The 22926-nt window shown below is 49.7% G+C and overlaps 1 protein-coding gene across 1 annotated transcript in view; it reads left to right on the top strand.

The window, feature by feature from the left end:
* LOC311123262 (DNA polymerase theta-like) overlaps window positions 1-22926 on the top strand; it is a gene marked incomplete at its 5' end in the record, with an annotated part of 100144 nt that overhangs the window by 33831 nt on the left and 43387 nt on the right. The window contains 11 exons of the mRNA XM_084197518.1: window positions 535-728; window positions 1798-1922; window positions 2077-2320; window positions 2401-2770; window positions 3544-3625; window positions 4389-4498; window positions 4607-5205; window positions 5590-5776; window positions 6785-7328; window positions 15683-15885; window positions 19783-19984. Of these exons, the coding sequence (XP_084053644.1) occupies window positions 535-728; window positions 1798-1922; window positions 2077-2320; window positions 2401-2770; window positions 3544-3625; window positions 4389-4498; window positions 4607-5205; window positions 5590-5776; window positions 6785-7328; window positions 15683-15885; window positions 19783-19984 (2860 nt within the window). The remainder of the gene's footprint in view (window positions 1-534; window positions 729-1797; window positions 1923-2076; window positions 2321-2400; window positions 2771-3543; window positions 3626-4388; window positions 4499-4606; window positions 5206-5589; window positions 5777-6784; window positions 7329-15682; window positions 15886-19782; window positions 19985-22926) is intronic.

Here is a 22926-nt window from a genome sequence, read left to right as displayed (position 1 = left end):
AACTGGTGTGTGTGTGTCCTCCAGATAACTCTGGTGTGTGTGTGTCCTCCAGATAACTCCTGTGTGTGTGTCCTCCAGATAACTCCTGTGTGTGTGTCCTCCAGATAACTATGGTGTGTGTGTGTCCTCCAGATAACTCAGGTGTGTGTGTCCTCCAGATAACTATGGTGTGTGTGTCCTCCAGATAACTCCTGTGTGTGTGTCCTCCAGATAACTCTGGTGTGTGTGTCCTCCAGATAACTCTGGTGTGTGTGTCCTCCAGATAACTCTGGTGTGTGTGTGTCCTCCAGATAACTCTGGTGTGTGTGTATCCTCCAGATAACTCTGGTGTGTGTGTCCTCCAGATAACTATGGTGTTTGTGTATCCTCCAGATAACTCTGGTGTGTGTGTCCTCCAGATAACTCTGGTGTGTGTGTGTCCTCCAGATAACTCTGGTGTTTGTGTATCCTCCAGATAACTCCTGTGTGTGTATCCTCCAGATAACTCTGGTGTGTGTATCCTCCAGATAACTCTGGTGTGTGTGTGTCCTCCAGATAACTCCTGTGTATGCTGAGTGGACCACAATTGACTGGTACCAGTTCTGGTGTCTCTGGGAGGCGCTTGGCTCATCCTATAAGAGAGTAGCAGAGCTGGTGGGGGTCCAGGAGAGCTTCCTGGCTCGGTCTGTTAGCGGGAAACTGATCGCCAAGACAGAGCGACAGAGACGACAGATGGCCATACACAAACGGTACAGCATAACACGCAAACCAGGGTTTCCGATAGCCGGCCTCTGCCAAAAATATTATAGTGAAAAGTCGATCAATAAACTAAAATCCCAATCATTGCGCAACAGTTCTAAATGCATTCGTATGTTAAAAACCATTTAAAGGCCACGATTTAAAATAGCTACTATTTTTATTTCTCAAATGGCAATTGAAGTGCGCTTTCCATTCGCCATTCAAGTGCATCGTCAATGGAAGCCAGGTTTCACCCTAATGGGTCCGATACATTTTCTTAAATGTCCAGTAAATTAAAATGCTGCCAGTCAAATGTCCAGCAACACATAACGGAAACCCTGGACCACACACACACACACACACACACACACACACACACACACATACACACACACACACACACACACACACACACACACACATACATACACACACACACACACACACACACAGACACAGACACACACACACAGACACAGACACACACACAGACACACACACACACACACACACACACACACACACACACACACACACACACACACACACACAGACACACACATACACACACACACACACACAGACACACACACACACACACACACACACACACACACACACACAGACCCACACCCACACAGACCCACACCCACACCCACCCACACACACACACACACACCCACACACACACCCACACACACACACACACACCCACCCACACACACAGACACACACACACACACACACCCACACACACACACACACACACACACACACACAGACACAGACAGACACACAGACACACACACACACACACACACACACACAGACACACACACAGACACACACACACACACACACACACACACACACACACCCACACCCACCCACACACACACACACACACCCACCCACCCACACACACACACACACACACACACACACACACACACACACACACACACACACCCACCCACCCACCCACCCACCCACCCACACACACACACACACACACACACTCACACACACACACCCACACACCCCCACCCCCACCCTTTAACCTCTGCTCCTTCTCTTCAGGTTCTTCACTACTCTGGTCCTTCAGGACTTGGTCAATGAGGTTCCTCTGGGTACCGTGGCAACCAAGTACAACTGTAGTCGTGGACAGCTACAGTCTCTACAGCAGTCTGCCTCCACCTATGCAGGTAACCCCCCCCCCCCCCCCCCCCCCACCCAGGTAACAGTCTCTACAGCAGTTGTGGTTTCCTGTCCCGTAGGCATGGTAACAGTGTTCCGTTAGTTACTTCTGTCCCAGACCAGGCTGTAACCATAGTAAAGTTGTGGTTTCCTGTCCCGTAGGCATGGTAACGGTGTTCTGCCGGCGGCTGGGATGGCACAGCCTGGAGTTGCTTCTTTCCCAGTACCAGACCAGGTTGAGCTTCGGGGTCCAGAGGGAACTGATGGACCTGGTCCGGGTCTCGCTGCTGAGCGCAACAAGAGCACGGACGCTCTATGACCAGGGCCTCGCTACGGTGGCCCAGCTGGCCAGGGCAAAGGTCACTGAGGTGGAGAAGGCCCTACGCAAGGCTGTCCCCTTTAAGAGGTTAGGAGGAAGGAGGAGAGTGTGTTGGAGGGGTGTGATGGTGATGATGGTGATGATGATGATGATCTCTTCCTCTCCAGTTCTCGTCGTGCGGTGGATGAGAGTGAGGGGGAGGCAGCCGAGAGGCGGAGCTTACGGTGTGTCTGGGTCAGTGGGGGGCGGGCTCTAACAGAACACGAGGCAGCCATTGAGATTGTGTCTGAGGCCAGGCTCCTCCTCCAGCAAGACCTCGCCCTATTGGGGGTGGCCTGGGACCCCGGGACACTGCCCACGGAGACACGCCCTAACAACGACCATGACAACGACTCACCTGAGACACAGCGGGACCGGTCCAAATCCTGGAAAGATGGAGAGAGGAGGATGAACGAGAAGAAAGCGATGGAAGACGGAGAGAAAGAGGGAAGAGGAGAAAGGAGAGAGGGAGGGAGAAACATGGCTGAACAGAAAGAGGTAGAGGAGAGAGGGACAGAGAAGAGCGAGGTAGAGAGGAAAGAGGAAGAACAGATGAACAATGGTGAGCAGAGAGAGAGGAAACAGAGAGGAGGAGTGGAGGAGGGAGAGAGGGAAGAGAGAGGAGTGGAGGAGAGAGAGAGGGAACAGAGAGGAGAAGTGGAGGAGAGAGAGAGGGAACAGAGAGGAGGAGTGGAGGAGAGAGAGAGGGAACAGAGAGGAGGAGTGGAGGAGAGAGAGAGGGAACAGAGAGGAGGAGTGGAGGAGGGAGAGAAGGAACAGAGAGGAGGAGTGGAGGGAGAGAGGGAACAGAGAGGAGGAGTGGAGGAGGGAGAGAGGGAACAGAGAGGCGAGGAGGAGGGAGAGAGGGAACAGAGAGGAGGAGTGGAGGGAGAGAGGGAACAGAGAGGAGGAGTGGAGGAGGGAGAGAGGGAACAGAGAGGAGGAGTGGAGGATGGAGAGAGGGAACAGAGAGGCGAGGAGGAGGGAGAGAGGGAACAGAGAGGAGGAGTGGAGGAGAGAGAGAGGGAACAGAGAGGAGGAGTGGAGGAGGGAGAGAGGGAACAGAGAGGAGGAGTGGAGGAGAGAGAGAGGGAACAGAGAGGAGGAGTGGAGGAGGGAGAGAGGGAACAGAGAGGCGAGGAAGACCCTAACCTTCCTGTCGGTGACAGGAGAGGTATAAACACTCAGGATTTAGCTGAGCTAGTCAGTAGCCCTCATCCCCCTCTCAGTCCCTCCATCCACCCCTTCCACTCTCCCCCTCCCCGTTTTAGAGCCCCCACCTCCCGAGTGGAGGAACCTCTGGACAGAGTGGGTGTGGCAGGGAGAGGACAGCCGTCCACAGCTCTGAGGAAAGTACTGCGCTCTATACACTCAAAGAGGAGAGAGAGGGGGGAGGAGAGGAGGGAGGAAGAGGAGGAGAGGGAGAAGAGGCGGGAGGAAGAGGAGAATGAGGAGAGAGAGAGGGAGGAGAAGAGGAGAGAGAGGGAGGAGGAGAGGAGAGAGAAAAGAGAGAGTGAGCAGGAGGAGAGGAGGAGAGAGAGTGAGCAGGATGAGAGGAGGAGAGAGTGTGAGCAGGAGGAGAGGAGGAGAGGAACATCCTTTAAACTTCCTCCTAACCCTAAACCCCTACCAGTCCCTGCCCCAGTCTCGGTTTCAACCCCAAAGTCAGCCCCCCTTCTCCAGAGCAAGGCACCAGCAGAGGTCCCTGTCCCCCCTCCTACCTCCCTCCTCTCCTCTGCCCACGTCCCAGCTCTTCCTCTCTCTCCTGTGGTCAAACGCCGGAGGGTGGAAGAGGACGAAGAGGAAGATAAGTGTGGGTCTCCTGAACTCTACGAGGAGGAGGAGGAGGAGGAGGAGGAGGAGGAGGAGGAGGAGGAGGAGGAGGAGGGAGGGTTTGGGGAAAGTTTGGAGTTGGACACTCAGACTGAGAGAATGATTCTACTACAAGACCAGAGAGGGGAGGAGAGGGAGAGAGAGGAGGAGAGGGAGAGAGGGGGGGAGGAGAGAGAGGAGGAGAGGGAGAGAGAGGCCGCTAACTCACAGCATGAGAGAGGGAACAAGGAGAAGGGCGTAGAGGAGAAACCAACCGATGTTAACCCACCGAACCCCTCACCAGGCAACAGTATCCATGGCAACCCCCATACCCATGGTTCCCATGACAACACTGCGCCCAGATACAACTTCTCCCTGACTGACAGCCAGATGGAACACGTCCTCGACGACCAGGTACACACACTCAACCACAGCCACCATGATGATGATGATGGTGGTGATGATGGTATTGGTGGTGGTGGTGGTGGTGGTGATGATGGTAGTGTACTCTTCCTCCCCCAGATCTTGGCAGGCGATAATGATGATGATGATGATGAAGCCCTCCCACCTCCTAGCGCACGCCGCTCCTCAGTGAGCAATGAGAACAGTCTAAACGGCAGTAGCAGCTTCCTATTTGACAGCCTGTACGACAGCTCCTTATTGGTTGGGCTTAGCCACGACTCTGACCAATCAGAGGAGGAGAAGGAGGAGGGGCCTGTTGCCATGGAGACCAGTCTCCTGTCCAACCAGCAGCGGCGACGCAGCGGGCTCCTAGCCAATCAGGAGGCAGAGGAACAGGAGGCCGTCCAATGGGGCGAGTCGTCCTTCAACCTATCAGAGTGGGGCGACTCTCTGCTGGTTGGAGAGCACTTCCTGGAGAGGCGGAGCCTGCTGAGACACAGGGAGCGACCGCAACACGAACAAGACTGCGGTCAGACAGACAGACCCCAACCTGACCACGGGGAAACAGAGCAACAAGGACCTAAACCCAACCACAGCAACGGTTTGACGGAGCGACCGCAACACAGCAGTCTGCTACATGAACCCAAAGACAACCATAACCCTAACCAGACAGACAGATTGACACAGAACACTGGTGGAGCAGAGGTGGAACCTTCCTGGTCAGAGAGAGGGGGAGATGGAGGGATTGAGAAGGAGAGAGATGGAGGGATTGAGAAGGAGAGAGATGGAGGGATTGAGAAGGAGAGAGATGGAGGGATTGAGAAGGAGAGAGATGGAGGGATTGAGAAGGAGAGAGATGGAGGGAGTGAGAAGGAGAGAGATGGAGGGATTGAGAAGGAGAGAGATGGGGGGATTGAGAAGGAGAGAGATGGAGGGATTGAGAAGGAGAGAGATGGAGGGATGGAGAAGGAGAGAGATGGAGGGATGGAGAAGGAGAGAGATGGAGGGAGAGGTGTTGCAGTGTGTGAAGGCAGTATGTTTAAACGACCTGCATCACAGAGAGATGGAGTGAGAGAGGAAAACAGAAGAAGAGAGGAGAGAGAGAAGAGGAGAGAGTCTGAACCCTCCCTCCACTGCAGCCCTGGACTCCAGGACATCTTCGATCGTTGGCCTAGCATGTCTGATCAGCCCTCACAACACACACACACACAACACACACACACTCTGCTTCCACCAGCTCACACACTCACACACACTCTGCTTCCACCAGCTCACACACTCACACACCCGGTACAGATCCACACACTCACACACACAGCTGTTGCCAACCAAGAGACAGAGGACAGTTTGACTGGTCTGACAGGTCTAACAGCACTGGTACATGCTGAGGAGGACAGAGACACAGAGAGACCAGCTAGCAGCCACACAGAGACAGGAGAGAGCAGTGTGAGACGAGGGGAGACAGGGGGACACCTTGGGGAGAGACGAGGGGAGACAGGGGGACACCTGGGGGAGAGACGAGGGGAGACAGGGGGACACCTTGGGGAGAGACGAGGGGAGACAGGGGGACACCTTGGGGAGAGACGAGGGGAGAGAGGGGGACACCTGGGGGAGAGACGAGGGGAGACAGGGGGACACCTGGGGGAGAGACGAGGGGAGACAGGGGGACACCTTGGGGAGAGACGAGGGGAGACAGGGGGACACCTGGGGGAGACAGGGAGACACCTGGGGGAGAGACGAGGGGAGACAGGGGGACACCTGGGGGAGAGACGAGGGGAGACAGGGGGACACCTTGGGGAGAGACGAGGGGAGACAGGGGGACACCTGGGGGAGGGACGAGGGGAGACAGGGGGACACCTGGGGGAGAGACGAGGGGAGACAGGGGGACACCTGGGGGAGAGACGAGGGGAGACAGGGAGACACCTTGGGGAGAGACGAGGGGAGACAGGGGGACACCTGGGGGAGAGACGAGGGGAGACAGGGAGACACCTTGGGGAGAGACGAGGGGAGACAGGGGGACACCTGGGGGAGAGACGAGGGGAGACAGGGGGACACCTGGGGGAGAGAGACGAGGGGAGATCAGGGGGGGCTCATGGGGACCTCGTACCCCCAACTCCAGAAACAGTCAAACTGACCACCTCCTCTGTCCAATCACCTCACGCCATGAGGACTATTAACCACCATTCACCTCCCACCACCAGACCTCTCAACCAATCAAATCCCACCCCTCGACCTATCCACCAATCAGCTCACTCCACCCACCTCCCTGACCAACCAGCAGTCTCTGTTGGTCCCCAGTCCCTGAAACCAGATCCCAAAATGCACACACACTCTTACTCAGCCCCCAAAACAGCCCCCAAACCTCCCCCTCCCCCCAAAACAGCCCCCAAACCTCCCCCTCCCCCCAAAACAGACCCTAAACCTCCCCCTCACCCCAAAACAGACCCCAAACCTCCCCCTCCCCCCAAAACAGCCCCCAAACCTCCCCATCACCCCAAAACAGACCCCAAACCTCCCCCTCCCCCCAAAACAGACCCTAAACCTCCCCCTCACCCCAAAACGCTGCTAGACTCTCCTCCTGTTCCCACAGCTCCCCCAATCCTCTCCCCCTCCTCCCACCCATCTCTGACTGACGAGGGCTTCACCCTCCAGCTCTCCCAGGATGCATCTCTCTCTCCCAGCAGCCCTAGCGGTGGGCTGGCCATCATAGACGTGGCGAGCGACAGAACGCTGTTCTACACGTTTATAGAGGAGTGGAGGAGGAAGGAGAGGTACTCCCTCGTTCCCGCCTGTGGAATGACAGACGGGACACACGGAGGAGACGGCGGGAGAGGAGGAGACGGCGGGAGAGGAGGAGACGGCGGGAGAGGAGGAGACGGCGGGAGAGGAGGAGACGGCGGGAGAGGAGGAGACGGCGGGAGAGGAGGAGACGGCGGGGTAGGAGGGAGGAGGCAGAGAGGTGACCGCACGCACACTCACTCACACCAGGGCTAGAACTTCCTGGCGGAGGCTGTGTCGAGTGGCTGTAATGCATGCCTCGTGCCCCATGATTATGGAGACTATATTATTTATCCCAAACCAGATTCATTTCTGAAGTTGTTCATTTGCTATGTCGTTTATTTATCATACACACAAATAGCCTAGTTTGATGTGAATATCAGTGAGAGCACGCAACTCCTCCAACAGCTGGTTTGGTTGATGAAGACTTCAACAGCTGGTTGATGAACTCTTCCAACAGCTGGTTGATGAATCTTCCAACAGCTGGTTGATGAAGACTTCAACAGCTGGTTGATGAAGATTTCAACAGCTGGTTGATGAAGATTTCAACAGCTGGTTGATGAAGATTTCAACAGCTGGTTGATGAACTCTATCAACAGCTGGTTGATGAAGACTTCAACAGCTGGTTGATGAAGACTTCAACAGCTGGTTGATGAACTCTTCAACAGCTGGTTGATGAACTCTTCAACAGCTGGTTGATGAAGACTTCAACAGCTGGTTGATGAACTCTTCAACAGCTGGTTGATGAAGACTTCAACAGCTGGTTGATGAACTCTTCAACAGCTGGTTGATGAAGACTTCAACAGCTGGTGGATGAACTCTTCAACAGCTGGTTGATGAAGACTTCAACAGCTGGTTGATGAACTCTTCAACAGCTGGTTGATGAACTCTTCAACAGCTGGTTGATGAAGACTTCAACAGCTGGTTGATGAACACTTCAACAGCTGGTTGATGAAGACTTCAACAGCTGGTTGATGAAGACTTCAACAGCTGGTTGATGAAGACTTCAACAGCTGGTTGATGAACTCTTCAACAGCTGGTTGATGAAGACTTCAACAGCTGGTTGATGAAGACTTCAACAGCTGGTTGATGAAGACTTCAACAGCTGGTTGATGAACTCTTCAACAGCTGGTTGATGAACTCTTCAACAGCTGGTTGATGAACTCTTCAACAGCTGGTTGATGAACTCTTCAACAGCTGGTTGATGAAGACTTCAACAGCTGGTTGATGAAGACTTCAACAGCTGGTTGATGAAGACTTCAACAGCTGGTTGATGAACTCTTCAACAGCTGGTTGATGAACTCTTCAACAGCTGGTTGATGAACTCTTCAACAGCTGGTTGATGAAGACTTCAACAGCTGGTTGATGAAGACTTCAACAGCTGGTTGATGAAGAATTCAACATCTGGTTGATGAAGACTTCAACAGCTGGTTGATGAAGACTTCAACAGCTGGTTGATGAAGACTTCAACAGCTGGTTGATGAAGACTTCAACAGCTGGTTGATGAACTCTTCAACAGCTGGTTGATGAAGACTTCAACAGCTGGTTGATGAAGACTTCAACAGCTGGTTGATGAAGATTTCAACAGCTGGTTGATGAACTCTTCAACAGCTGGTTGATGAAGACTTCAACAGCTGGTTGATGAACTCTTCAACAGCTGGTTGATGAACTCTTCAACAGCTGGTTGATGAAGACTTCAACAGCTGGTTGATGAACACTTCAACAGCTGGTTGATGAACACTTCAACAGCGAAGACTTCAACAGCTGGTTGATGAAGACTTCAACAGCTGGTTGATGAAGACTTCAACAGCTGGTTGATGAACTCTTCAACAGCTGGTTGATGAAGACTTCAACAGCTGGTTGATGAAGACTTCAACAGCTGGTTGATGAACTCTTCAACAGCTGGTTGATGAACTCTTCAACAGCTGGTTGATGAACTCTTCAACAGCTGGTTGATGAACTCTTCAACAGCTGGTTGATGAAGACTTCAACAGCTGGTTGATGAAGACTTCAACAGCTGGTTGATGAAGACTTCAACAGCTGGTTGATGAACTCTTCAACAGCTGGTTGATGAACTCTTCAACAGCTGGTTGATGAAGACTTCAACAGCTGGTTGATGAACTCTTCAACAGCTGGTTGATGAAGACTTCAACAGCTGGTTGATGAAGACTTCAACAGCTGGTTGATGAAGACTTCAACAGCTGGTTGATGAAGACTTCAACAGCTGGTTGATGAAGACTTCAACAGCTGGTTGATGAAGACTTCAACAGCTGGTTGATGAACTCTTCAACAGCTGGTTGATGAAGACTTCAACAGCTGGTTGATGAACTCTTCAACAGCTGGTTGATGAAGACTTCAACAGCTGGTTGATGAAGACTTCAACAGCTGGTTGATGAAGACTTCAACAGCTGGTTGATGAACTCTTCAACAGCTGGTTGATGAACTCTTCAACAGCTGGTTGATGAAGACTTCAACAGCTGGTTGATGAAGACTTCAACAGCTGGTTGATGAACTCTTCAACAGCTGGTTGATGAAGACTTCAACAGCTGGTTGATGAAGACTTCAACAGCTGGTTGATGAACTCTTCAACAGCTGGTTGATGAACTCTTCAACAGCTGGTTGATGAAGACTTCAACAGCTGGTTGATGAAGACTTCAACAGCTGGTTGATGAAGACTTCAACAGCTGGTTGATGAACTCTTCAACAGCTGGTTGATGAAGACTTCAACAGCTGGTTGATGAAGACTTCAACAGCTGGTTGATGAACTCTTCAACAGCTGGTTGATGAACTCTTCAACAGCTGGTTGATGAAGACTTCAACAGCTGGTTGATGAAGACTTCAACAGCTGGTTGATGAAGACTTCAACAGCTGGTTGATGAAGACTTCAACAGCTGGTTGATGAAGACTTCAACAGCTGGTTGATGAAGACTTCAACAGCTGGTTGATGAACTCTTCAACAGCTGGTTGATGAAGACTTCAACAGCTGGTTGATGAACTCTTCCCAGAGTCAGATGGAGCCCTTTATCTACTGGCCCAGAGTCAGATGGAGCCCTTTATCTACTGACCCAGAGTCAGATGAAGCCCTTTATCTACTGACCCAGAGTCAGATGAAGCCCTTTATCTACTGGCCCAGAGTCAGATGAAGCCCTTTATCTACTGGCCCAGAGTCAGATGAAGCCCTTTATCTACTGACCCAGAGTCAGATGGAGCCCTTTATCTACTGGCCCAGAGTCAGATGAAGCCCTTTATCTACTGGCCCAGAGTCAGATGGAGCCCTTTATCTACTGGCCCAGAGTCAGATGGAGCCCTTTATCTACTGACCCAGAGTCAGATGAAGCCCTTTATCTACTGACCCAGAGTCAGATGAAGCCCTTTATCTACTGGCCCAGAGTCAGATGGAGCCCTTTATCTACTGACCCAGAGTCAGATGAAGCCCTTTATCTACTGACCCAGAGTCAGATGAAGCCCTTTATCTACTGGCCCAGAGTCAGATGGAGCCCTTTATCTACTGACCCAGAGTCAGATGGAGCCCTTTATCTACTGGCCCAGAGTCAGATGAAGCCCTTTATCTACTGACCCAGAGTCAGATGAAGCCCTTTATCTACTGACCCAGAGTCAGATGAAGCCCTTTATCTACTGGCCCAGAGTCAGATTAACTTTTGTATCAAATTTGTTTGTGTCTGTGTGCAGTTTGAATGTATGTGCCATCTAGCGTTAGCACAATGACTGGAAGTCTATGGGAACAGCTAGCTTGCTAGTTAGCATTGGCTTGAGAAACTACCTCTTAACTTCCTTCATACTGGACACAGAGACATACAAATGGTATCCAGGAGTTCATCAGATAAAGGGCTTCATTGGGGAAGGAGATAAAGGGCCTCGTTGGGGAAGGAGATAAAGGGCCTCGTTGGGGAAGGAGATAAAGGGCCTCGTTGGGGAAGGAGATAAAGGGCCTCGTTGGGGAAGGAGATAAAGGGCCTCGTTGGGGAAGGAGATAAAGGGCCTCGTTGGGGAAGGAGATAAAGGGCCTCGTTGGGGAAGGAGATAAAGGGCCTCGTTGGGGAAGGAGATAAAGGGCCTCGTTGGGGAAGGAGATAAAGGGCCTCGTTGGGGAAGGAGATAAAGGGCCTCGTTGGGGAAGGAGATAAAGGGCCTCGTTGGGGAAGGAGATAAAGGGCCTCGTTGGGGAAGGAGATAAAGGGCCTCGTTGGGGAAGGAGATAAAGGGCCTCGTTGGGGAAGGAGATAAAGGGCTTCATTGGGGAAGGAGATAAAGGGCCTCGTTGGGGAAGGAGATAAAGGGCCTCGTTGGGGAAGGAGATAAAGGGCCTCGTTGGGGAAGGAGATAAAGGGCTTCATTGGGGAAGGAGATAAAGGGCCTCGTTGGGGAAGGAGATAAAGGGCTTCATTGGGGAAGGAGATAAAGGGCCTCGTTGGGGAAGGAGATAAAGGGCTTCATTGGGGAAGGAGATAAAGGGCCTCGTTGGGGAAGGAGATAAAGGGCCTCGTTGGGGAAGGAGATAAAGGGCCTCGTTGGGGAAGGAGATAAAGGGCCTCGTTGGGGAAGGAGATAAAGGGCCTCGTTGGGGAAGGAGATAAAGGGCCTCGTTGGGGAAGGAGATAAAGGGCCTCGTTGGGGAAGGAGATAAAGGGCTTCATTGGGGGAAGGAGATAAAGGACTTCATTGGGGAAGGAGATAAAGGACTTCATTGGGGAAGGAGATAAAGGACTTCATTGTCAAAATCCTGAACTATCCCTTTAAGGCCAAGTGGCCTTAACCCTAAAATCATGAAATTCCAGGTCTGACTCTCTCTTACACACACACACACACACACACACACACACACACACACACACACACACACACGACTACGTACGCTTATTCAGTGTTATCAATGTTTTCTATGATTGAGTCCTAGTTATTCATGTTTCTATGATGTGCGTAGGTCTTCCCCAGTGTTCCTTTGGAAGTGTGGCGTTAACAGGACTGGCTGTCTGCTGGGGAGGAACAGACTGTTACTTCATATCCCTACTACAGCAGCAGAGTACCGGTACCTTCACCATATCACTACTACAGGGCAGAGTACCGGTACCTTCACCATATCACTACTACAGCAGCAGAGTACCGGTACCTTCACCATATCACTACTACAGGGCAGAGTACCGGTACCTTCACCATACCACTACTACAGGGCAGAGTACCGGTACCTTCACCATACCACTACTACAGGGCAGAGTACCGGTACCTTCACCATATCACTACTACAGGGCAGAGTACCGGTACCTTCACCATATCACTACTACAGCAGCAGAGTACCGGTACCTTCACCATATCACTACTACAGGGCAGAGTACCGGTACCTTCACCATATCACTACTACAGGGCAGAGTACCTGTACCTTCACCATATCACTACTACAGGGCAGAGTACCGGTACCTTCACCATATCACTACTACAGGGCAGAGTACCGGTACCTTCACCATATCACTACTACAGGGCAGAGTACCGGTACCTTCACCATATCACTACTACAGGACAGAGTACCGGTACCTTCACCATATCACTACTACAGGGCAGAGTACCGGTACCTTCACCATATCACTACTACAGGGCAGAGTACCGGTACCTTCACCATATCACTACTACAGGACAGAGTACCGGTACCTTCACCATATCACTACTACAGGGCAGAGTACCGGTACCTTCACCATATCACTACTACAGGGCAGAGTACCGGTACCTTCACCATATCACTACTACAGGGCAGAGTACCGGTACCTTCACCATATCACTACTACAGCAGCAGAGTACCGGTACCTTCACCATATCACTACTACAGGGCAGAGTACCGGTACCTTCACCATATCACTACTACAGGGCAGAGTACCGGTACCTTCACCATATCACTACTACAGGGCAGAGTACCGGTACCTTCACCATATCACTACTACAGCAGCAGAGTACCGGTACCTTCACCATATCACTACTACAGGGCAGAGTACCGGTACCTTCACCATATCACTACTACAGGGCAGAGTACCGGTACCTTCACCATATCACTACTACAGGACAGAGTACCTGTACCTTCACCATATCACTACTACAGCAACAGAGTACCGGTACCTTCACCATATCACTACCACAGGGAAGAGTACCAGTACCTTCACCATATCACTACTACAGCAACAGAGTACCGGTACCTTCACCATATCACTACTACAGCAGCAGAGTACCGGTACCTTCACCATATCACTACTACAGGGCAGAGTACCGGTACCTTCACCATATCACTACTACAGGGCAGAGTACCGGTACCTTCACCATATCACTACTACAGGGCAGAGTACCGGTACCTTCACTATATCACTACTACAGGGCAGAGTACCGGTACCTTCACCATATCACTACTACAGGGCAGAGTACCGGTACCTTCACCATATCACTACTACAGGGCAGAGTACCGGTACCTTCACCATATCACTACTACAGGGCAGAGTACCGGTACCTTCACCATATCACTACTACAGGGCAGAGTACCGGTACCTTCACCATATCACTACTACAGGGCAGAGTACCGGTACCTTCACCATATCACTACTACAGGCAGAGTACCGGTACCTTCACCATATCACTACTACAGGGCAGAGTACCGGTACCTTCACCATATCACTACTACAGCATCAGAGTACCGGTACCTTCACCATATCACTACTACAGGGCAGAGTACCGGTACCTTCACCATATCACTACTACAGGGCAGAGTACCGGTACCTTCACCATATCACTACTACAGGGCAGAGTACCGGTACCTTCACCATATCACTACTACAGGGCAGAGTACCGGTACCTTCACCATATCACTACTACAGGGCAGAGTACCGGTACCTTCACCATATCACTACTACAGGGCAGAGTACCGGTACCTTCACCATAACACTACTACAGGGCAGAGTACCGGTACCTTCACCATATCACTACTACAGGGCAGAGTACCGGTACCTTCACCATATCACTACTACAGGGCAGAGTACCGGTACCTTCACCATATCACTACTACAGGGCAGAGTACCGGTACCTTCACCATATCACTACTACAGGGCAGAGTACCGGTACCTTCACCATATCACTACTACAGGGCAGAGTACCGGTACCTTCACCATATCACTACTACAGGCAGAGTACCGGTACCTTCACCATATCACTACTACAGGGCAGAGTACCGGTACCTTCACCATATCACTACTACAGCATCAGAGTACCGGTACCTTCACCATATCACTACTACAGGGCAGAGTACCGGTACCTTCACCATATCACTACTACAGGGCAGAGTACCGGTACCTTCACCATATCACTACTACAGGGCAGAGTACCGGTACCTTCACCATATCACTACTACAGGGCAGAGTACCGGTACCTTCACCATATCACTACTACAGGGCAGAGTACCGGTACCTTCACCATATCACTACTACAGGGCAGAGTACCGGTACCTTCACCATATCACTACTACAGGGCAGAGTACCGGTACCTTCACCATAACACTACTACAGGGCAGAGTACCGGTACCTTCACCATATCACTACTACAGGGCAGAGTACCGGTACCTTCACCATATCACTACTACAGGGCAGAGTACCGGTACCTTCACCATATCACTACTACAGCAACAGAGTACCGGTACCTTCACCATAACACTACTACAGGGCAGAGTACCGGTACCTTCACCATATCACTACTACAGGGCAGAGTACCGGTACCTTCACCATATCACTACTACAGCAACAGAGTACCGGTACCTTCACCATATCACTACTACAGGGCAGAGTACCGGTACCTTCACCATATCACTACTACAGGGCAGAGTACCTGTACCTTCACCATATCACTACTACAGGACAGAGTACCGGTACCTTCACCATATCACTACTACAGGGCAGAGTACCGGTACCTTCACCATAACACTACTACAGGGCAGAGTACCGGTACCTTCACCATATCACTACTACAGCATCAGAGTACCGGTACCTTCACCATATCACTACTACAGGGCAGAGTACCGGTACCTTCACCATATCACTACTACAGGGCAGAGTACCGGTACCTTCACCATATCACTACTACAGGGCAGAGTACCGGTACCTTCACCATATCACTACTACAGGGCAGAGTACCGGTACCTTCACCATATCACTAACTGCCCTCCTCCGTTCCTATGACAGTCATAATTCCAGCAGTTAAATACAACAAAACATTATTTATCAAAAAAGCTATCTATTGATATGGTTTTTGAACCATATTGTTTGTTTGGGATAGCTGGACTGGCGTTCTCAATTAGTTGAAAGCACGTGAATGCTCAGAGTTTACAAGTTGTGTTTTCACACACTGACGTGTCATGAACGTAGAATTACTGTCCCACAGAGATGAGCTCCAGTCTGGCCCCGCCCCCGCTGGCTGCTGATTTGCCGGTTGAAGAGAGGATGGAGCAGATGAGGGCCTGTCTGAGTAAATCATTGGCCGACGGGGAAGGGGGTGTGGTCATGACTTATGACATCATCCAGGTGTACAAGACGCTGGTGCTGAGCTGTGGTATCTCCCTGGAGGGGCCCTGTGAAGACCTGAAGGTATACAGACACACACTCACAGAGACAGAGGTAGAGAGAGACAGAGGTAGAGAGAGACAGAGGTAGAGAGAGACGTAGAGAGAGAGAGACAGAGGTAGAGAGAGAGAGACAGAGGTAGAGAGAGAGAGACAGAGGTAGAGAGAGAGAGACAGAGGTAGAGAGAGACAGAGACAGAGGTAGAGAGAGACAGAGACAGAGGTAGAGAGAGACAGAGACAGAGGTAGAGAGAGACAGAGACAGAGGTAGAGAGAGACAGAGACAGAGGTAGAGAGAGACAGAGACAGAGGTAGAGAGAGACAGAGACAGAGGTAGAGAGAGACAGAGACAGAGGTAGAGAGAGACAGAGACAGAGGTAGAGAGAGACAGAGACAGAGGTAGAGAGAGACAGAGACAGAGGTAGAGAGAGACAGAGGTAGAGAGAGACAGAGACAGAGGTAGAGAGAGAGACAGAGGTAGAGAGAGAGACAGAGGTAGAGAGAGAGACAGAGGTAGAGAGAGAGACAGAGGTAGAGAGAGAGACAGAGGTAGAGAGAGAGACAGAGGTAGAGAGAGAGACAGAGGTAGAGAGAGAGACAGAGGTAGAGAGAGAGACAGAGGTAGAGAGAGAGACAGAGGTAGAGAGAGAGACAGAGGTAGAGAGAGAGACAGAGGTAGAGAGAGAGACAGAGGTAGAGAGAGAGACAGAGGTAGAGAGAGAGACAGAGGTAGAGAGAGAGACAGAGGTAGAGAGAGAGACAGAGGTAGAGAGAGAGACAGAGGTAGAGAGAGAGACAGAGGTAGAGAGAGAGACAGAGGTAGAGAGAGACAGAGGTAGAGAGAGACAGAGGTAGAGAGAGAGACAGAGGTAGAGAGAGAGACAGAGGTAGAGAGAGAGACAGAGGTAGAGAGAGAGACAGAGGTAGAGAGAGAGACAGAGGTAGAGAGAGAGACAGAGGTAGAGAGAGAGACAGAGGTAGAGAGAGAGACAGAGGTAGAGAGAGAGACAGAGGTAGAGAGAGAGACAGAGGTAGAGAGAGAGACAGAGGTAGAGAGAGAGACAGAGGTAGAGACAGAGACAGAGGTAGAGACAGAGAGAGAGGTAGAGAGAGAGAGACAGAGGTAGAGAGAGACAGAGACAGAGGTAGAGAGAGACAGAGGTAGAGAGAGACAGAGACAGAGGTAGAGAGAGAGACAGAGGTAGAGAGAGAGACAGAGGTAGAGAGAGAGACAGAGGTAGAGAGAGAGACAGAGGTAGAGAGAGAGACAGAGGTAGAGAGAGAGACAGAGGTAGAGAGAGAGACAGAGGTAGAGAGAGAGACAGAGACAGAGGTAGAGAGAGAGAGACAGAGGTAGAGAGAGACAGAGACAGAGGTAGAGAGAGACAGAGACAGAGGTAGAGAGAGACAGAGACAGAGGTAGAGAGAGACAGAGACAGAGGTAGAGAGAGACAGAGACAGAGGTAGAGAGAGACAGAGGTAGAGAGAGACAGAGACAGAGACAGAGGTAGAGAGAGACAGAGGTAGAGAGAGAGACAGAGGTAGAGAGAGAGACAGAGGTAGAGAGAGAGACAGAGGTAGAGAGAGAGACAGAGAGGTAGAGAGAGACACAGAGGTAGAGAGAGAGACAGAGGTAGAGAGAGAGACAGAGGTAGAGAGAGAGACAGAGGTAGAGAGAGAGACAGAGACAGAGGTAGAGAGAGAGAGACAGAGGTAGAGAGAGACAGAGACAGAGGTAGAGAGAGACAGAGACAGAGGTAGAGAGAGACAGAGACAGAGGTAGAGAGAGACAGAGACAGAGGTAGAGAGAGACAGAGACAGAGGTAGAGAGAGACAGAGGTAGAGAGAGACAGAGACAGAGACAGAGGTAGAGAGAGACAGAGGTAGAGAGAGAGACAGAGGTAGAGAGAGAGACAGAGGTAGAGAGAGAGACAGAGGTAGAGAGAGAGACAGAGGTAGAGAGAGAGACAGAGAGGTAGAGAGAGAGACAGAGGTAGAGAGAGAGACAGAGGTAGAGAGAGAGACAGAGGTAGAGAGAGAGACAGAGGTAGAGAGAGAGACAGAGGTAGAGAGAGAGACAGAGGTAGAGAGAGAGACAGAGAGGTAGAGAGAGAGACAGAGGTAGAGAGAGAGACAGAGGTAGAGAGAGAGACAGAGGTAGAGAGAGAGACAGAGGTAGAGAGAGAGACAGAGGTAGAGAGAGAGACAGAGGTAGAGAGAGAGACAGAGGTAGAGAGAGAGACAGAGGTAGAGAGAGAGACAGAGGTAGAGAGAGAGACAGAGGTAGAGAGAGAGACAGAGGTAGAGAGAGAGACAGAGGTAGAGAGAGAGACAGAGGTAGAGAGAGACAGAGGTAGAGAGAGACAGAGGTAGAGAGAGAGACAGAGGTAGAGAGAGAGACAGAGGTAGAGAGAGAGACAGAGGTAGAGAGAGAGACAGAGGTAGAGAGAGAGACAGAGGTAGAGAGAGAGACAGAGGTAGAGAGAGAGACAGAGGTAGAGAGAGAGACAGAGGTAGAGAGAGAGACAGAGGTAGAGAGAGAGACAGAGGTAGAGAGAGAGACAGAGGTAGAGAGAGAGACAGAGGTAGAGACAGAGACAGAGGTAGAGACAGAGAGAGAGGTAGAGAGAGAGAGACAGAGGTAGAGAGAGACAGAGACAGAGGTAGAGAGAGACAGAGGTAGAGAGAGACAGAGACAGAGGTAGAGAGAGAGACAGAGGTAGAGAGAGAGACAGAGGTAGAGAGAGAGACAGAGGTAGAGAGAGAGACAGAGGTAGAGAGAGAGACAGAGGTAGAGAGAGAGACAGAGGTAGAGAGAGAGACAGAGACAGAGGTAGAGAGAGAGAGACAGAGGTAGAGAGAGACAGAGACAGAGGTAGAGAGAGACAGAGACAGAGGTAGAGAGAGACAGAGACAGAGGTAGAGAGAGACAGAGACAGAGGTAGAGAGAGACAGAGACAGAGGTAGAGAGAGACAGAGGTAGAGAGAGACAGAGACAGAGACAGAGGTAGAGAGAGACAGAGGTAGAGAGAGAGACAGAGGTAGAGAGAGAGACAGAGGTAGAGAGAGAGACAGAGGTAGAGAGAGAGACAGAGAGGTAGAGAGAGACACAGAGGTAGAGAGAGAGACAGAGGTAGAGAGAGAGACAGAGGTAGAGAGAGAGACAGAGGTAGAGAGAGAGACAGAGGTAGAGAGAGAGACAGAGGTAGAGAGAGAGACAGAGGTAGAGAGAGAGACAGAGGTAGAGAGAGAGACAGAGGTAGAGAGAGAGACAGAGGTAGAGAGAGAGACAGAGGTAGAGAGAGAGACAGAGGTAGAGAGAGAGACAGAGGTAGAGAGAGAGACAGAGGTAGAGAGAGAGACAGAGGTAGAGAGAGAGACAGAGGTAGAGAGAGAGACAGAGGTAGAGAGAGAGACAGAGGTAGAGAGAGACAGAGGTAGAGAGAGACAGAGGTAGAGAGAGAGACAGAGGTAGAGAGAGAGACAGAGGTAGAGAGAGAGACAGAGGTAGAGACAGAGACAGAGACAGAGGTAGAGAGAGACAGAGACAGAGGTAGAGAGAGAGACAGAGGTAGAGAGAGAGACAGAGGTAGAGAGAGAGACAGAGGTAGAGAGAGAGACAGAGGTAGAGAGAGAGAGAGAGGTAGAGAGAGAGAGACAGAGGTAGAGACAGAGGTAGAGAGAGACAGAGGTAGAGACAGAGACAGAGGTAGAGGTAGAGAGAGACAGAGGTAGAGACAGAGAGAGAGGTACACACATTTATAAACAAGCTGTGTAGGTGGAGTTTTATATAACTGTGTATATCTCTGTGTGTGTGTGTATGTCTTTGTGTGTGTGTGTGTATATCTCTGTGTGTGTGTGTATCTCTTTGTGTGTGTGTGTGTGTGTGTATCTCTGTGTGTGTGTGTGTGTGTGTGTGTAGGTGGCGTGTTGGCTGTTGGACCCGGGTAGTGAAGAGAGAACTCTAACGAACATGGTCACCTGCTACTGTCCAGTGGATCTACCTCTGCTGGACGGCCACTCACCCACAGCCTCCCCCCGACTGCAAGCAGCCATAGACAGTGTGCTGATACACAGCACCATGAGACACCTCACTACGCTGCTGGAGAAAGACGGAATGATCAGTAAGGAACTTTCTACCTAGTCTGTCTGTCTGTCTGTGGTGTCCTTTCTCTCTCTCTCTCTCTCAATTCAATTCAATTCAATTTAAGGGCTTTATTGGCATGGGAAACGTGTGTTTACATTGCCAAAGCAAGTGAAGTAGATAGTAAACAAAAGTGAAATAAACAATAAATATTAACAGTGAACATTACACTCAGAAGTTTCAAAAGAATAAAGACATTTCAAATGTCATATTATGTATATATACAGTGTTGTAACAATGTGCAAATAGTTAAAGTACAAATGGGAAAATAAATAAACATAAATATGGGTTGTATTTACAATGGTGTTTGTTCTTCACTGGTTGCCCTTTTCTTGTGGCAACAGGTCACAAATCTTGCAGCTGTGATGGCACACTGTGGTTTTTCACCCAATAGATATGGGAGTTTATCAAAATTGGGTTTGTTTTCGAATTCTTTGTGGATCGCTGTAATCTGAGGGAAATATGTGTCTCTAATATGGTCATACATTTGGCAGGAGGTTAGGAAGTGCAGCTCAGTTTCCACCTCATTTTGTGGGCAGTGTGCACATAGCCTGTCTTCTCTTGAGAGCCAGGTCTGCCTACGGCGGCCTTTCTCAATAGCAAGGCTATGCTCACTGAGTCTGTACATAGTCAAAGCTTTCCTTAAGTTTGGGTCAGTCACAGTGGGCAGGTATTCTGCCACTGTGTACTCTCTGTTTAGGGCCAAATAGCATTCTAGTTTGCTCTGTTTTTTTGTTTGTTCTTTCCAATGTGTCAAGTAATTCTCTTTTTGTTTTCTCATGATTTGGTTGGGTCTAATTGTGTTGTTGTTGTTGTTGTTGTTGTCCTGGGGCTGTGTGGGGTCTGTTTGTGTTTGTGAACAGAGCCCCAGGACAAGCTTACTTAGGGGACTCTTCTCCAAGTTCATCTCTCTGTAGGTGATGGCTTTGTTATGGAAGGTTTGGGAATCGCTTCCTTTTAAGTGGTTATAGAATTTAACGGCTCTTTTCTGGATTTTGATAATTAGCGGGTATTGGCCTAATTCTGCTCTGCATGCATTATTTGGTGTTTTACGTTGTACACGGAGGATGTTTTTGCAGAATTCTGCATGCAGAGTCTCAATTTGGTGTTTGTCCCATTTTGTGAATTCTTGGTTGGTGAGCGGACCCCAGACCTCAGAACCATAAAGGGCAATGGGTTCTATAACTGATTCAAGTATTTTTAGCCAGATCCTAATTGGTATGTCAAATTGTATGTTCCTTTTGATGGCATAGAAGGCCCTTCTTGCCTTGTCTCTCAGATCGTTCACAGCTTTGTGGAAGTTACCTGTGGCGCTGATGTTTAGGCCGAGGTATGTATAGTTTTTTGTGTGCTCTAGGGCAACGGTGTCTAGATGGAATTTGTATTTGTGGTCCTGGCAACTGGACCTTTTTTGGAACACCATTATTTTTGTCTTACTGAGATTTACTGTCAGGGCCCAGGTCTGACAGAATCTGTGCAGAAGATCTAGGTGCTGCTGTAGGCCCTCCTTGGTTGGTGACAGAAGCACCAGATCGTCAGCAAACAGAAGACATTTGACTTCAGATTCTAGTAGGGTGAGGCCGGGTGCTGCAGACTGTTCTAGTGCCCTCGCCAATTCGTTGATATATATGTTGAAGAGGGTGGGGCTTAAACTGCATCCCTGTCTCACCCCACGGCCCTGTGGAAAGAAATGTGTGTGTTTTTTGCCAATTTTAACCGCACACTTGTTGTTTGTGTACATGGATTTTATAATGTCGTATGTTTTTCCCCCAACCCCACTTTCCATCAATTTGTATAGCAGACCCTCATGCCAAATTGAGTCAAAAGCTTTTTTGAAATCAACAAAGCATGAGAAGACTTTGCCTTTGTTTTGGTTTGTTTGTTTGTCAATTAGGGTGTGCAGGGTGAATACGTGGTCTGTCGTACGGTAATTTGGTAAAAAGCCAATTTGACATTTGCTCAGTACATTGTTTTCACTGAGGAAATGAACTAGTCTGCTGTTAATGATAATGCAGAGGATTTTCCCAAGGTTGCTGTTGACGCATATCCCACGGTAGTTATTGGGGTCAAATTTGTCTCCACTTTTGTGGATTGGGGTGATCAGTCCTTGGTTCCAGATGTTGGGGAAGATGCCAGAGCTAAGGATGATGTTAAAGAGTTTAAGTATAGCTAATTGAAATTTGTGGTCTGTATATTTTATCATTTCATTGAGGATACCATCAACACCACAGGACTTTTTGGGTTGGAGGGTTTGTATTTTATCCTGTAGTTCATTCAATGTAATTGGAGAATCCAGTGGGTTCTGGTAGTCTTTAATAGTTGATTCTAAGATTTGCATTTGATCATGTATATTTTTTTGCTGTGTGTTCTCTGTTATAGGGCCAAAAAGATTGGAGAAGTGGTTTACCCATACATCTCCGTTTTGGATAGATAGCTCTTCGTGTTGTTGTTTGTTTAGTGTTTTCCAGTTTTCCCAGAAGTGGTTAGAGTCTATGGATTCTTCAATTACATTGAGCTGATTTCTGACATGCTGTTCCTTCTTTTTCCGTAGTGTATTTCTGTATTGTTTTAGTGATTCACCATAGTGAAGGCGTAGGCTCAGGTTTTCTGGGTCTCTATGTTTTTGGTTGGATAGGTTTCTCAATTTCTTTCTTAGGTTTTTGCATTCTTCATCAAACCATTTATCACTGTTATTACTTTTCTTTGGTTTTCTGTTAGAGATTTTTTGATTTGATAGGGAAGCTGAGAGGTCAAATATACTGTTTAGGTTTTCTACTGCCAAGTTTACACCTTCACTATTACAGTGGAACGTTTTGTCCAGGAAGTTGTCTAGAATGGATTGAATTTGTTGTTTCCTAATTGTTTTTTGGTAGGTTTCAACACTACTTTCCTTCCATCTATAGCATTTCTTAATATTATTCA

This window comes from Coregonus lavaretus, assembly GCF_964263955.1.
Source record: "Coregonus lavaretus genome assembly, contig: HAP1_SCAFFOLD_407, whole genome shotgun sequence".
Classification (NCBI taxonomy): Eukaryota; Metazoa; Chordata; class Actinopteri; order Salmoniformes; family Salmonidae; genus Coregonus; species Coregonus lavaretus.
Note: the sequence above shows the minus strand (reverse complement) of the source record. Positions and strands in the feature narration are given on the sequence as shown.